Source organism: Pseudophryne corroboree, chromosome 3 (assembly GCF_028390025.1).
Source record: "Pseudophryne corroboree isolate aPseCor3 chromosome 3, aPseCor3.hap2, whole genome shotgun sequence".
Lineage (NCBI taxonomy): Eukaryota > Metazoa > Chordata > Amphibia > Anura > Myobatrachidae > Pseudophryne > Pseudophryne corroboree.
In genome coordinates this window covers 284,330,181-284,347,816 of record NC_086446.1, presented here as the reverse complement: position 1 = coordinate 284,347,816, position 17,636 = coordinate 284,330,181, and the positions used below count along the sequence as shown (strand labels likewise).

The 17,636-nt window shown below is 42.2% G+C and overlaps 1 protein-coding gene across 4 annotated transcripts in view; it reads right to left on the bottom strand.

Moving 5' to 3' along the window:
- Window positions 1-1,693: 1,693 nt before the first annotated feature.
- EEF1A2 (eukaryotic translation elongation factor 1 alpha 2) overlaps window positions 1,694-17,636 on the bottom strand; it is a 71,361-nt gene continuing 55,418 nt past the window's right edge. For all 4 annotated transcript variants that reach the window (XM_063959224.1, XM_063959227.1, XM_063959225.1 and 1 more), the window contains exons 6-8: window positions 6,878-7,134; window positions 3,922-4,156; window positions 1,694-2,046 (exon numbers count right to left, since the gene is read on the bottom strand). In XM_063959224.1, the coding sequence (XP_063815294.1) occupies window positions 1,919-2,046; window positions 3,922-4,156; window positions 6,878-7,134 (620 nt within the window). In that variant the 3' untranslated portion in view covers window positions 1,694-1,918. The remainder of the gene's footprint in view (window positions 2,047-3,921; window positions 4,157-6,877; window positions 7,135-17,636) is intronic.

Here is a 17,636-nt window from a genome sequence, read left to right as displayed (position 1 = left end):
ACTGGTAGGTTAACTGGCTCCCAACAGAAAATTAACCATAGCATGAATGTGTGTGGTAGGGAATATAGATTATAAGCTCCACTGGGGCAGGGACTGATGTGAATGGCCAATTATAGTAAATATAATAAATATATAAGTAAATATAATAAAGTAAAGTGCTGCAGAATATGTGTGCGCTTTATAAATAACTGGTAATAAATAATAGTAACATTTTTGTAAAAAAACTATTATGGTTGTTTTGCATTTTAGTGAACAGAAGAGGGAGGAAGATCACTGTACAGATAAAAGACTGATGGCAGCATGAGACCAGCACGCAATAGCCTATAGGAAGCATATATGGGGTGTACCCAGCAACACTACAGTAGCATCTTGAGTCGCTCTATCTGTTGTGCCCTGCGTTATACTCTGTCTTGTGACTGTGTGGATTTCCCAAACCCCATCACTGCAAGGAAAACTAGTTATTCATTGGGAGGGAAAGTTACGCCGGGTAGACACTGGAACGATGTGTACCCAGACGATATGGCTGCCAACATATCGAGCCGCCTGTGTACATCAGAATTATGTAATGAAGGATGAAATTACATCTTGTTACGTGATGCATTACACTGCACGGCACAGCATGCGATACTGTCCAGTTGGCCATGACGATATCACATGCACCCGTAGGAGTGCACAGATTGCCCGTACACACAAAGCGATCCGACCGATATATCATTCCGATTCGGACAGAAATAACATATCGGGCTGAGATCGCTCCAGTGTGTACCCAGCTTTAGAATTCGACTACGGGAGGGGAGGTTAGGAGTAGGTATACTCGCCACTCCTAGTGCCGCTGGATCTGCTGGAAGTCCTCATCGGATGACCGCTGGACTTTCTGTACCAGGTAAGTCCCTGCTACACTACCAGGAATGTTCTGTCAACATTCTAATCGTACCGACATTTCATTAGTGTCAACATGATGAATGTCAGTATGGCCAGTGTTGACATTGTGAGCATGTAGACATACTGTATGCCGACATTATGAGTGTCGACATGATGAATGTCAGTATAATCAGTGTTGACAATGTGAGCATGTAGACATACTGTATGCCGACATTATGAGTGTTGACATGATGAATGTCAACAAAATATACTACGCCCTATTTTACAGCAAAAGTTCTAAGGTGCAGGGTTGTAGCAGGGCTAAAATACGCCCAATGCAGGCCCCATCCCCCAAACGGGTGATTTCACGTCATGGGGCCAGGATCATCAGCAAGAGGCGTGTCCTGGGCACCCTAAGGATGGTTGTGGCGGCTTTGCAGACCACAGGGCACTGTTCTCGATAACCTGCAAGTGAAATGCAGGTGCCAGGGGGGCAGTGATGAAGTGGCGGCATCGCTCTCACACCCCTAGTTATGGCCCTGCTAACATGGTGTTGCTCTATATAACAGAATGTCCAAAGAGTGATGGAAAAAGTCATGTATTCTATCTGTAATGTCCAAAGCATAGTGGAAGAATATTGTACTTAGAAATGGTTTACTGCTAATAGTATTATTATTATTATTATTACCTGACTATTATTATTATTATGACTATTATTATTATTATTATTATTACTACTATTATTATGATTACTACCAGTAAACCCTCTGCCATTTGTAGAGCTTACTATTTATGTGTTGGATAAAATGCCAATGAAAAACACACAGCCTCGTTTAATAATGTTGAACCAGTTTAATTGGTAAAATGGACACTAAGGGTCACACTATGGGGGCATGCTTTTCCTTTTAAAGAACTTCCACTGGACTTTAATTGTAAGCATCCAGTCGTTAACATAGATGCTTTTACAAGCAGATGGGCTGACGTGCACCTCAAAGGGAAGGGGGCGGACCCTCTCAGAGGGGCAGGGCTTGTATGCTGGACGCAGGGAGCCTACAATTCATTTGCTAGCCTTCTGGGCTTTCTGTGCTGACTTGGTGACCTTGCCAGCTCCTCCGCTCTTCTTTTCTACGTTTTTGATTACCCCCACAGCCACAGTCTGCCTCATGTCCCGTACAGCAAAACGCCCTGAAATAGAGAAAGGCAAAAAAACAAATTCGGAATCATACGACATTTGTACAAATTACCAGCCCTGTCACCAACGTTCACGAGACTTTCATCTGGTCATACAGCTTTTCTTATGGAACCTCTATGGAAGCTAAGTTTCTCAGTTCTATTTTAAACTTATGTTTTTACCAAGCTTAAAACAACAAACAGATCCCCAGTATTATAAATGAAATCAATTTACTAAATGTTGATTCTAATTTATTTAAAATTGATGAAAATCGATCAAGATCGATCTCAATCGATGTTGGGTTTTCAGGGGCTAAAACACACATTTGCTAACAGGTGAATTTTGTATATTCATTTTTAAATATTAATAAATGTGTGTTTTGGCCCTGCAAGTGTAAAATCAAATTTGACTGGCTTTCAATCGATGAAAATCAACCTTTAGTAAATATCCCCCTGTTGTATGATAATTCAGCATTTAAGCATCATACACTTTAGAGATGGTGTTTACTGCTATTAAAGGCCACTGACATTCAATTTCACATTAAATAAATGGTTTATTCCTAATGGTTCGTAGATAACGTCCTCTATAGAAAAAGGCTGGTCCAACATCCTGCCTTCATAAACACCATCTGCAGCACAATCTTTGGCCAGGTACAAAGGCAAAACCTTCTGAAATTGTAATGACAGTAAAAATATAACATACAATTTGCAATAGTGCACAAGCACAGCACCACTGCTGTGCCTTTTTTTAAGCCAATCCACCAGTTTTTCAGGTCAGAATATGAATTTGATGAACAGAATGGCAAAGACTGCAGTGGTGGAAAATTTGCAGTGTCTTATTGCAATTCTGACCAATGTAAAAACCAACTTTAGTAATACACATGACACGTGTAATAAAGAAAGTCCACAAATGTCCACTAACTTTCATAATTAATTTACGACCTACATTAAGTTAAACCAAGTCAATTTAAATTAATGAAAGTCGATGACCTTTAGGGGAAATCGGTTGGACTTTGAAGTGAACATAGAAATCTATGCACAGACTGAATTTCATGGAGCATTTTCAAAGAGGGCAACTATCTAATAGACAGGAAAAAACAGACACCCAACCGACTTTTCGAACAATTGAATTCCACCTCTGGGGTCTATTTATTAAGCTTTTGTTGGAGATAAAGTAGACGGGCATAAAGTACCAGCCAATCAGCTCCTAACTGCCATGTCACAGGCTCGGTTTGAAAAATGACAGTTAGGAGCTGATTGGTCTGTACTTTATCTCCATCCACTTTATAACAATTCAAGTCTTAGTAAATAGACCTCTAAGGGCATAATTCATGTTTTTACGCGATGGCCGATGTTAATGCAACGGAGCAATTATCAGCAGCCAAGGGGAGTGTATCTGCCTTCAGCTGCAATTGTGTATGCAGAGAAACATGGCGCCAGTGTTGCTACGGCCACGGCCATGTCTGCTTAGCCATAAGGCCACCCTTAACCTCGATGTTCCTTGTTTTTGCATATAGGTTACAAATATGAACGCAATTGCAAAGGAGTTTGCGATGGCCCTGATGGACATCTCTTTCATTCCTGGATGGCAGCTTCACTTGCTAACATTAGCAGCTCTGTAATCTAGAAAATCATAATTGCACCTGCGTACGAACATGAATTAGGCCCTACCTACACAAAGCATGCTCCACACCAGTGGTTTAGGCCTGAATAAAGATATTGATCCTATATTTCAATGTGTAATCCATCAACGTCACAAATTATTTATTTACATTATCTTGAGCAAACTTTTGGTAGAAATGGTGGTGATCAGTATATTTGTATTGTCCACCAGAATAAAGAGCTCTCTCCATAGGTTGCAGCTACTGAAATGTGGACAAAGCTTCTTACCAAGAGGTGGGTACTGTGAGAAGCTCTCCACACACATGGGCTTTCCAGGGATCATCTCTACAATGGCAGCATCTCCAGATTTCAGTGATTTAGGATTATCCTCCAGCTTCTTGCCGGAACGCCGGTCAATCTTCTCCTTCAGTTCTGCAAACTTGCAGGCGATGTGTGCGGTGTGACAGTCAATAACAGGTGAGTAGCCAGCACTGATCTGGCCTGGATGATTTAATATAATCACCTAGCAAGGAGAAACAGACGCTTATATCAAGTGATGTCATCAGGGACTAATGTCTGATTTTATATATTTTCTCAATAAATTATTAAATAATGATTGTATTTAAAAATGTAATAACTTGTGACATTTTGTAATAGCTCATTTGTAATGCTTTTGAGAATAGGTGGACTAATGAGCTAAATACTTGCATTAAATTAAATTAATTTGAAAAAAATCAAATACATTTTACTAAGAAGTGGACCTCACCTGGGGACCTTTTATAAAATGTATCTATAAATGTAATAACTTGTGACATTTTGTAATAGCTCATTTGCAATGCTTCTGAGAATAAGTGGATGCTTTTGAGAATAAGTGGACTAATGAGCTAAATACTTGCATTAAATGAAATTAATAAAAAAAAATAATCAAATAATACATTTTACTATAAGAAGTGAACCTCACCTGGGGACCTTTTATAAAATGTATCTATAAATGTTTGCAAGTAATTGACATAAAAAACATACAAGTCTTAATAAATAACCACCACCAACTTACTGTACTTCCCTCTGCTCCTTCCCATTGTGCTGGGCTTGTATGAAGCACTGGGTAACATACAAACCCTATAATAACATGGAAAGCAACTATAAAGAGTTTAAATATTACCGTATATACTCGAGTATAAGTCAACCCGAATATAAGCCGAGGCACCTAATTTTACCACAAAAACCTGGGAAAATGTATTGACTCGAGTATAAGTCTAGGGTGGGAAATGCAGCTCTAGCCGTACACAGCCCTCAGTGCCAGATATGCCCTCATACTGCCAGATATGCCCCCACAGTGCCAGATATGCCCTCATACTGCCAGATATGCCCCACAGTGCTAGATATGCCCCCTCAGTGCCACATATGCCCCCCAAGTGCCAAATATGCTCCCCCAGTGCCAGATATACGGTAACTTACCCTCCGCCGCTCCCGCGCTGTCTTGTGAAGGAGGGACACGGAGGGCACAGCGCACGCCTCTCCTGTGTCCCTCCTGCGTCTCCGGCGGCCGGTCTGTTAAATGAAGTGCCGGTTCGTGAGCTAATCAGAGCTCACAAATGGGTACTTCATTTAATAGACCAGCCGCTGCCGCCGGAGACGCAGGAGGGACACAGGAGAGGCGCGCGCTGTGCCCTCCATGTCCCTCCTTCCCACTGCACTGACTGCCCTCCGTGTCCCCACTCCTTCCCACTGCACTGACTCGAGTATAAGCCGAGGGGGCTTTTTCAGCACAAAAAAAAGTGCTGAAAAGGTTGGCTTATACTCGAGTATATACGGTAACTGTCCTCGCTGTTCTTGAAATGGGACAGAGATCTGTAGCAGTATAATCAGAGACACACACTAAAAAGACCACAGGGCTTATTAAATAACAACGTACAATAGGCCTAATTCAGACCTGATCGCTGTTGTACGAAATCGTACAGCGGCCTATTATTGAATGACTGCGCATGCGCGAGCCCAAACAGCGACAGACTGGTGTGAAATTTTTTATCGCTAGGCATACGCAAGGTGATTGACAGGAAACTGACGTTTGTGGGTGGTTACTGGCCGTTTTCTGGGAGTGCCAGGAAAAACGCAGGCGTTCCCGAGCGTTTTCTGGGAGGGTGTGTGACGTCAGCTCCGGCCCCGAACAGCCTGATTCTGTGGCACTGTAGGAGTAATTCCTGGGCTACGCACAGACCTCAAAGATGGAAAAATCATTAGATGGTGTATGAGTTGCAAACGGATTTGCAGATGTACGCTGTCTGATGAAGTTTTCGCACGGCGTACGCATGCATTCATACACTTGCACGGGTGGGTTTTCACTCTCTATGGGCGGCGACTATCTGATCGCAGACCTTTGCAAAAACGCAGAGGAGCGATTAGGTTTAAATTAGGCCCAATGTGTACAAACATACTGTAACCCGAGCAAGCAAATAGACATTGGGGGTAATTCCAATTTGATCGCAGCAGGAAATTTTTTAGCAGTTGGGCAAAACCATGTGCACTGCAGGGGGGCAGATATAACATGTGCAGAGAGAGTTAGATTTGGGTGGGTTATTTTGTTTCTGTGCAGGGTAAATACTGGCTGCTTTATTTTTACACTGCAATTTAGATTTCACTTTGAACTCACCACACCCAAATCTAACTATCTCTGCACATGTTATATCTGCCTCCCCTGCAGTGCACATGGTTTTGCCCAATTGCTAACAAAATCCTGCTGCGATCAAGTTGGAATTACCCCCATTGTTTGTATTTTATACATAGCAGTAGAAAAAGGATCTGGATGATTGCAGTAGGTTACAGCACATTTGTACACATATGTGAAGAATAAAGCAATTTTCATATAGGGAAAAAAAAAGACAGTAAAAAAGAATTAGTGGGAAATCCACGGTGCTAATTACCTGCGCCGGCCAATACAATTAGCGGGGAATACCTGAGTTACGCAAAGAAGTGGACATTTTGTCGTGGAAAACTCTGGGATAAAGGTGTTTAACGCATGGGAAAACCATGCATTCTGCATTTTATGTGGAATAAATGGGTTAGTGTGCGTTACCCCAGTGTGTACTGCTTGTGGAAAAGGCAGTATTATTGACTAGCTCTGGCCATGAAACCTGCAGCTATTCCCCACATAGCAAACTTTGTGGCTATTTGGACTCCCCTCTTAGAATAATTTTTTTTTTTTAAATGTTTTCTAAGTTACACCTTTCCAATAGATCTTGCAAACCTGAGAGGTGAACTGTGCGGCTTCCTGGGGCGGGTCAGCCTTACTGTCACCGCACACGTTACCACGGCGTATGTCTTTAACGGACACATTCTTGACATTAAAGCCAACATTGTCTCCAGGCAGAGCTTCACTCAGAGCCTCATGGTGCATCTCTACGGACTTCACTTCAGTGGTGATATTGACAGGGGCAAAGGTCACTACCATTCCGGGCTTTAAGATCCCAGTTTCTACCCGACCAACTGGAACTGTTCCGATTCCTGCAAGTAAATGAATATCCACTCAAAATTACATGTTTAAACTTAATCTAAACAAAGTTACAACAACAATTTTGTGGACAGAACAACATAACCTGGGAAATTTATCAAACCTTGGAGAGAGATAATTTACCCATCAATCAGCTCCAGTCATTTTTCAAACAGAACCTACAGTTACAAGCTCTCCCCATTTTATCTCTCTCTCCAAGTTTGATTCAACTACCCCAACAGCCTGTAAACACTCAGAAACTAGTGAAAGTGTCTCTAGTCTCGTGAACTACTGTCAGTTTTGTCACTAGCTCCAAAGGAATTGGCCATTTTCATTAACATTGTTTTAGCTCACATAATATCTGCCTCATTGTTAGTTTGAGGTACACTGTAAGAGCACAAAAGGAATTATGCACCCAGTAATGGGCCTAATTCAGACCTGATCGCACCTCTGCAAATTTGCAGAGGGCTGCTATCAGATAGTCGCCACCCATATAGAGTGAAAACCTGCCACGTAGAAGTGCGCGAATGCATGCGTACGTCATACGAAAACTTCACCAGACAGCAGACAGCTGCAAATCCGTTCGCAACTTACCACCGAATGTTTTTTCCAGTCTCTACAGTCTGTGTGTAGCCCAGAACTTCCTCCTACAGTGCGATAGAATCGGGCTGATCGAAGCCAAAGCTGACGTCACACATCCTCCCAGAAAACACTTGGGAACGCCTGCGTTTTTCCTGACACTCCTAGAAAATGGCCAGTTACCACCCACAAACATCCTTCAATTACCTTGCGTACGCCTAGCGATCGAAATTTTTGCACCATTTTGTTGCTGTTTGGGCTTGTGCCTGCGAATTATGATGCATACGCATGCGCAGTCTTTCCATAAATGGACGCTGTGCGATTTCGCACAACAGCGATCAGGTCTGAATTAGGCCCAATGTTTGAAACCCAATGCCAGAACTTGTGAGCTTTCTGGACTCTGAGCAGGACCCAAGGGTTGATAATTGCTAGAGCCAAGTTTAGGAAACTGGGAGGATTCATAGGATTTCTCCTCATAAAGAAGACCAAAGCAGACTGGGGGGGTATTCAGTAAGGATTGCAAATTCTGCTAAAAAGCAGTATTTGCAATCTGTTCTTTTGCATGATTGGGGCCGCTCATCGCAGGGCAAGGCAACCCAGTACGCTAAATGACGGCCATCACCTGTGACCACAATTTACATTGCAGTCGCAGCAATTGTGGACGACCCCCTGCAGCCGCAGCTAGGCTGCATATGCAGGCAGTCAGCTGGCATTTTTCTCATCGGAGCGGCTGCCTGTGACGTCATGCAGCCGACCCTCCCCCGTTTTTCCATGCGCCACCACCGCAATGCTCCATCAATCAGGCAGAGACGTTCGCCCCTACTGTAACCCAAACACATTTGGCGCATGCACAGGTTGGTACCTGCGCCGGCGCACTGCCGCTGAGGATGGGGTTATTGCGGTCGCATTGCTTAGCTATGCAACCTGAATAACCCCCACGGATTGCAAACAGATGTCTTGACAGGAATCTGAAAAGTGCACAGCACTATAGTCTCTAAATGCCTAAGAAGAGTGATATAGCTAGTTGCTAGGAACTGGTGACTGTGGCGAGTACCCAAAACTGTATTGCAGCTACTGAGAGTCTTTGTTGAGGTAGATGGCTGCAGAACAAGATAATGATCTACCTCGCAAGTGATGGAAGCTGTGAGAAAAACACTTGGCTGGTAGCCTTAATGCAGTAGGCGATGGTCTTGTTAAAGACCTAAGTGAAGGTCATGGTTAATGGGATAGCTAAATCATTATTATCACAGGTGTACTGATTTTCAACTGAACAGTTCAGGTGTATACTTGTCTTAGGGGCAATGGGCTGACTACTTGCAGACTGGTCCCCTCAACGCATTGGAACCAATGACTTCAGTGCATGTGACCAAGATCATACGGATCCATTCCTCACCCCTTTTCCCTCTGTGTGGCCATATTCCCCAGCTGATAGCCCAAACAACGTGTACACGGTTATGCTTCCAGATGTTCTGTCTGCTATGCTTCCCTATACATCTGCTCCCATATACCAGCAAGAATATTACTAATTTCAAGTGCCTTTATGAATTCATGCCGTTATCATTCTGACGAAGCCACATGGAGAAGTCATCTGAGTTGCTGGTTATGTCAGGTGAACCAATAGCAGTGGTCCTGACATGCAGAGCGCAAGAAAGGAAGACAGAAGAGCCTGCCTGTGAAATGTAATGCATCAGATGGAAGAAGGTAAGTGGGGGTAGGGATATGGGCTATTCATTTAATTATGAGGATGGGGACTAATCTTTTAATGATGGAAGATATTCCTTTATAAGTAGGTCGACAATGCAATCTATTTGTTAGTGGAAATTAATAGTGGGGTCATGTTGGTGCTAATTAATTTAAGATGGGGTGATGGGACAATGAATTTAGTGTTAGGGTGGTTAGGGCCTATTAACTCAATGTGGAGCTATAAGGACGACTAATTTTGAAAAGGGAATATTGTTTCATATGATGTTTGGGGGGTAAATATTTGTATTTATTAAATGTTAATTCTATTAATTATGGGGTGATGCTCGTTGCAGATAGGGAGGCATAATTATTTAATATGGTGCAATTAATTTAATGTCTGGGCTAGTTTGGGAGAGGGAGGCCTCTCCCAAGCTAATAGCTAGCCTTTATATATTTCATGAACTAAGCAGACCCCAACATTCCAGAACTCAGACAAAAAGCAGAATGTAGAGAAAGATACAAGAACAAGTAGGAGAAAATAATGGCTTCAACAAGGTGCTAGTGACATGTGGGTGTATTCAATCATTGACGACAGTTGGAAAATTGGAACTAATTTCGACCCATGTGTATTCAATAGCGAGCGTTTTTTAATCCATTTTTGCCCATCGCTTTTTTTATTTATTTGTTGATTGGGCATAGGTGAAAACGTTCCCAAAACGTCATGGGAAAAAACGGGCCGATCCAGGTGGTTTTCACAAGTGTCGGATTTTTCGACCAGTTGAAAAATTGGCACGGGCATTGAATAGGGCGGTGTAATTCGTACTAAAAATTAATTGAATACCCCCAATGATAGCATCACAGTTGCTGGAGATTTATTGGTGGCAAATTTGCACCACAAATCTCCCATTCCACCACAAGCCAAAGGTAATCAAATGCAGAGAGATCTGGTGACATTGGAGTTCACTTGAGTACAGTTCATGGAACCAGCTCAAAATAATGTCCTTTGTGGCGTGATGCCATTTACATTGGAAGTAGCCATTGAAAGATGGGTAGACTGTAGACATATAAGGACGCACATGTATACCCAGGTAGGCTTTAGTATTTAAATTATGCTAAATAGTAATAGAGGCCAAGCATGCCAAAAAAATATTTCCTACAGCATTATACCACTAGCAGACATTGATGCAACAGGAATTCATGTTGTTTTCTCCTGATAACAGTATGACTTAACTATCTGCATGTCACAGCAAAAATCGAGATAATGTTTTTCCAGGGTTGGTGAGCCTCAATTTGCTGCCCTAAGTTGACTGTAGTGGGACACTGTGTTTTTCTGCTGTTCAAGGATTAATAAGCTCTGCATACCACTATTTTATACATGGTTATTTAAGTTAATAGGACCTTCATGCCAGTTTGAACTAGTTGACTTCTCATTAATATGGCATCTTCGCCCATAGAACTGCCATTCACTGTAGGTTTTTTGTTTTGCGCACCACTCACTGTAAACTCTGGAAACTGTTCTGCATTAAAATCCCAGGAGATCAGCAGTTCCTGAGATACTCAAACCATCCCGTCTGGCACAGTCAGTCAGTCCACGGTCAAAGTCACTTAGAGAACATTTTTTCCCCAGTCAGGTGCTTCGTCTGAAAAACAACTGAACCTATTGACCGTATGCTTTTCTCAAATGAGTTGCTTCCACAGAATTTGTTGATTAGGTATTTTCTTGAATGTGTAGGTATAGAGGTACTGATAAAATGGCCTCCGAATATATATATATATATATATATATATATATATATTAGCTAAATACATTGCTAACAGAATTATAAATTCCAGCATACAGCCATGATATCTCCATAGTCAAACATTAGCAGTAGAATGGGTCATACTGAAGAGCTCAGTGACTTTTTACATGACAGTCATAAGATGCTTCCTTTCCAGTAATTCAGTTCATCAAATGTTGCCTTGCTAGAGTGTAAAGGTGCATACACACTGGGCGTTTTTGCCCAGCGTGTATGCACAGTGATGATCGTTGACATCACTGGGCTGCATATACACTGAGCGCTTTTCAGGTGACCCGGGAATTCTCCATGGCCCCTTTCACATTGCACAGTGACCCGTGTCGACCCAGCAATATACCGGGTCGATACCGGGATATTTGTGCGATGTGAAAGGGGTATAACGAAAGCTTCTTTTCCACTGAAGTCCCAGGTCTGACCCGAGATTGAGAACCCAGTTCCAAACCGGGTCAGACCCAGGACAGTCCCATTTCCCCAACACATGGGTGCAGTGTCGGTGCTTGGAGATGATGCCCTCATTCCGAGTTGATCGCTCGCTAGCTGCTTTTAGCAGCATTGCACACGCTAGGCCCGCCGCCCTCTGGGAGTGTATCTTAGCTTAGCAGAATAGTGAACGAAAGATTTGCAGAATTGCTACTAAATAATTTGCTGCAGTTTCTGAGTAGCTCCAGACCTACTCCTAGACTGCGATCACCTCAGTCCGTTTAGTGCAAGGAAACTTCTATTAAAGAAGAACAGGCGCTCAATAACAGTTGCTGCACCAAGCAGCTGCCAAGGAATCAGGAGAGTCACTCCTGAAGATAACAAGAAAATAAATATATGGAATGGGCAGCGCTACAGTTGAAGTGATTGAAATAAACAATATTAAAATTCTTTGTCAATTTATTAAAAAAACAAGTAAAACAATTGATATTATTCTCTCCTCAGAATTAACTGGTAATAAATTGCATGCACCTTAATCAGTTCATACACATCTGTATATTTAGACCAATGAGTGTCTGTTCCTGAATGTATACCCAGATAAGTCCATAAGTCCCTCAGAGGATTGCTCATAAATTAGCACAGTTCGGTTGTTAGATATTTACCGATCACCGTATTAGAGGTGGAAAGGCTTCCATGCGAATGATTCCATATTGGAAATTGATGTCCTCATTTAGATGGTGATTGCTGTAGTTGTCCTCTTTATGATGAGCAGGGGGTTGGTGGTGGATCCAGGGTTGGTTCAGACACTGGATTGCGGTCTTGAAAAACTGAAGTGGTGCAGAAGGGGGGGCTCTGACGCGTTTCACTGCTCCCCAAAAGATTGCAGCTTTATCAAACGCGTCAGCACCCCCCTTATGCACCACTTCAGTTTTTCAAGACCGCAATCCAGTGTCTGAACCAACCCTGGACCCACCACCAACCCCCTGCTCATCATAAAGAGGACAACTACAGCAATCACCATCTAAATGAGGACATCAATTTCCAATATGGAATCATTCGCATGGAAGCCTTTCCACCTCTAATACGGTGATCGGTAAATATCTAGCAACCGAACTGTGCTAATTTATGAGCAATCCTCTGAGGGACTTGTGGACTTATCTGGGTATACATTCAGGAACAGACACTCATTGGTCTAAATATACAGATGTGTATGAACCTATTAAGGTGCATGCAATTTATTACCAGTTAATTCTGAGGAGAGAATAATATCAATTGTTTTACTTTTTTTTTTAATAAATTGACAAAGAATTTTAATATTGTTTATTTCAATCACTTCAACTGTAGCGCTGCCCATTCCATATATTCAGTCCGTTTAGTTCCTGGTTTGACGTCACAAACACGCCCTGCGTTCGGCCAGCCACTCCCCCGTTTCTCCAGCCACTCCTGCGTTTTTGCCTGGCACTCCTGCGTTTTTTAGCACACTCCCTGAAAATGACCAGTTTCCGCCCAGAAACACCCACTTCCTGTCAATCACACTACGATCACTCGAGCGATGAAAAAATGTCGCTTGAGCTTGTGTAAATCTACAAAGTTTTGTGTGAAAGTACTTAGCGCATGCGCGCTGCGTACCGTGCGCATGCGCATTTTTGCCGTTTTTTTACTTAATCGCTGCACAGCGAGCTATCAACTCGGAATGACCACCGACATCCCCATCCTGTAAATGGGTCTTGAGTCATATGACTTGGGTTACCTGTTTACACCTCAGCTCACCCAGCTACACACAGGAAGGATTTCCGGATGACTGGACCCGGGTGGACCATTTTCCACTAACCTAAATCCCGGGTTGCTGCGCAATAACCAGGATTTTCAGGTCAGTGGAAAAGGGGTATAAGGGGTTATGTATTTCTGATAGGATTTTTGCACACTGGAAGTGAACTGGACCTTAAAGTCGTGCATTTTGTAACCAGCATCGGACTGCATGAATGAAGTCCCGTGCTCACTACTAACGGAGCCCTCACTAAGGGCTAGATATATTATCTCTGCAATACTAATTACAGTGCCTTGCTAGACTTCCGGTTCCAACTGCATGGAGTGAGCAGCGCGTCCTCACTGCTCCTCTCCGTGTTCGGCTAAAACTGCAATTTTACAAGGCTATTTTAGCCTCCACTTCCCCAGCGACCTTCCACATACACCCTGCCTGTGAGGATGGATAAATACATCACATCCTCCCAGCTGCCGCGGACACAGCAACAAACGATGCGCCGGGTGAAAAGGAGCCCAGACCCTGTCATGCCGCCGGACACAGAGACACTTGCGGTCTCTCCAGCCTCAAAGAAACTGGCTGCTGAATCACCGGACACAGATTCTGCCTCACCACAGAGACACCGCGACACCCCCCTGACATATGGGGATTTAATGGACGCAACATCTTCCACGGTGGGTCCGCTACTTACCAAAGCGGTAAGTGACATTACCACACAAATTAACCAGCTTACTGTTAGTCTCCACTGCTGAAAACACGATAGGCTCTGTAGCCCACAATTTAGCAGACCTTCAATGTAACGTTAAAAGGCTGGAAAAGGAAAATTATAACATAGTTAACAGGCTGGAGGAAATCGAGTGGTAGGACTCCCCGAGTCATTTAAGGGGCCATCTCTAGAGCAATTTGTCAAAATCACTCTCCCGCAACTTTTGGGGATCCAGGAACTCTGTCAAGATATGGTTATCGAGAGGGTGCAGAGGATTGGCCCCGCTCCACGTCCCAATGACTCACGCCCTAGAATTACCATTTTTAAATGCCTCAGCTATACTCACAAACTAGAAATCTGGAAAGCTTCCAGAAACCAGCCTGTTCTAGAATGGGAAGGTTTAACACTGCGTTTGTTCCAAGACTTCTCAGTCGAGTTAACCAAAGCCCGTAGAGCCTTCTCTCCCATTTGTTCCCGTCTTATTGCTGACAAGCAGAAATTTGCATTAATGTATCCAGCCAAGTGGCGCATCTTTTACAAAGATAAACATTTTGATTTTACTACTCCTGGTGATGCTGCAGTGTTTCTTCGTGAACACCGCTGACTCTGACATAACTGATCGCGCCTGAACAGACTTTTGTTTTTCACTTGTTTATTATATTCTACCAGTTCCAGCTCTAAGAAACAAGACAGCTTGTTCCACGTTTTTTTTTTTTTTTTTCCTTTTTTGTCAGGCAATTGCAATTTTTTGGGCTCACTATTCCAACGACCACGCGGTCTCTATCCTTGTTTCACTAATCAGGGGAAAGTTTATTAATTAGTTAGCCGAGCATGGAAGGAGTCTTGCTCCGGGTTATCGATGGGATTTATCCTACAGTTGCACATGTATTTGTTTTTTCTAATGTTCCTGAAGTTATGTGATTGTTTACTATCTGCACTAGACATGCTGCACATGTTACTGCTTGAGAAAAATATCTCACCCAGTTTTGTCTATTGTCTCCCCTCTCCCTCAGTGTTTTGTTCCCTCCCCCCCTCTCTTTTCCTCTTTTCTCTGAGAATTCTATTCACCTGGTACCTTGACTTTGATGGGCTCACTTTTCTACAAATATTATGTCTACACTTAAGGTAGGATCTCTGAATGTAGGAGGTTTCAACTCCCCTGCGAAACGCAGAAAAGTATTGGTTTATTGTAATAAGCTAAAGCTAGAGTTGATCTTTTTTTACAGGAAGCACATTTAATACACTCTGAAACGTTAAAGCTCCAAATGCTAGGATGGAAATCGGTAGCCTGCGCTCCCTTCACCTCTAAAGCGAGAGGAGAGGTAATTTTGATTAATCATTCTATTCCCCTAGAGATAACTAAAATAACTTCTGATCCAGAAGGAAGATACGTTATTGCCCATGTTTCCCTGTACTCTAAGCCCTACAGCTTATGTAATGTTTATGCCCCCACAGTTTTTAAGAATTTTTTTTTTATGGGGCTGATTACTGAACTCACACCGTATTTACATTGCTCCTTAGTAGTTTGTGGAGATTTCAATTTAATATCGGATAAATTCCTAGATAGATCATCTATTCCAAAACGAGGTTTTTCTTTACCTAAGATGGGAATTCCACAGTTTGCCGAACAATTAAGTTTAGTTGATATATGGAGAGCCTCCAAACCTACTTTAAAAGAATTTACTTGCTTCTCGGCTGCCTATCCAACTTTATCAAGAATAGATTACTTTCTGGTCTCCCAAGCTCTGTTCGCAAGAGTATCCTCGATTAATATCGAACCAATATCCATTGCAATGGTTCATATTACGCATTTCCGAAGAACGTTCTTCTCAGATCCCCTGATTTTAAAACTATGTTTTCGGATAGTTGGAAGGACTATTGCTCTAACAACCAGTCACAGGCTGCTTCCAATCCTCCTTTGTTTAGGCAGACAGCTAAAGCTGTGTTAAGAGGAGTTATAATCTCCTATATGGCAAAATTAAATAAAGACTATGACAAAACGTACATCAACTTACAACAATCACTATCCGCAGCCTATGCTGACTACCGCTTTATGCCAAATTTAGTTAACAAACAGAAATATTCTACAGCTAAGACACACTTCAATGAATATCTTAATGAACAAGGTAACAGGCATTTATATAGTACCAACTACAGATACCGTAGATTTGGTAACAAATCTGGGAAACTGCTCACCAACATTTTAAATGGTAATAGATCCTCAGCAGCTGTCCACCCTCTAAAGTGCCCAGATGGTTCTCTTACCTCCTCTAATAAACAGGTTACACAAATGATGAAAGATTATTATTCTAAACTGTATACCCCGTCTCCCCACGAGATGGAGAGTATTGACACTCCTCATGTATTATCTATACAGGTTGAGTATCCCATATCCAAATATTCCAAAATACGGAATATTCCGAAATACGGACTTTTTTGAGTGAGAGTGAGATAGTGAAACCTTTGTTTTTTGATGGCTCAATGTACACAAACTTTGTTCAATACACAAAGTTATTAAAAATATTGTATTAAATGGCCTTCAGGCTGTGTGAATAAGGTGTATATGAAACATAAATGAATTGTGTGAATGTAGACACACTTTGTTTAATGCACAAAGTTATAAAAAATATTGGCTAAAATTACCTTCCGGCTGTGTGTATAAGGTGTATATGAAACATAAATGCATTCTGTGCTTAGATTTAGGTCCCATCACCATGATATCTCATTATGGTATGCAATTATTCCAAAATACGGAAAAATCCGATATCCAAAATACCTCTGGTCCCAAGCATTTTGGATAAGGGATACTCAACCTGTACCTCCTTGGCATGATATTCCATTCCCTACTCTTACGGAGGAAATGAAAAATGACCTGGAGTGTCCTGTAACACCTGAAGAAGTCTCTAGAGTAATTAAATCTTTACACTCATCCAAGGCTCCGGGCCCTGATGGGTTTGGAGGAAGCTTTTATAAATTAATGATTTCTGACATACTTGATCCTTTTGGTGGCTGCCTTTAACTACATATTACATTCTGGCTCTCCCCCACTCTATTTCAATGCTGCTTTTATTAAAATTTTACCCAAATCAGGACGAGACTTATCTCTGCCAGGTTCCTATAGACCCATATCATTACTTGATTCGGACTATAAGATACTGGCTAAAGTAATAGCAGATAGACTCAAGACTGTGATGCCTGCAATTATACATCCGTATCAAACTGGATTTATTGCAGGTAGATACTCGGTTCTGAATTTTAGGAAGGTCATTTCTGCTGTCCAACATCTCCAAACAACTTCAGGCACTGCTCCCTCTGGCGTAATCATGTCACTGGATGCTGAAAAGGCCTTCGACCTTGTCCTTTGGCCTCATTTATACAATACGTTAGATAGGTTTGGATTTTCACCTTGTTTTATTTCTTATATTAAGACACTGTACACCAACCCAGTCTCTCAAATTATGTGCAATGGACAATTTTCTGATCATTTTGAGTTATTCAGAGGCACTAGACAAGGCTGCCCCATGTCCCCCATTTTATTCGCAATAGCTATAGAGCCTCTGGCTATCA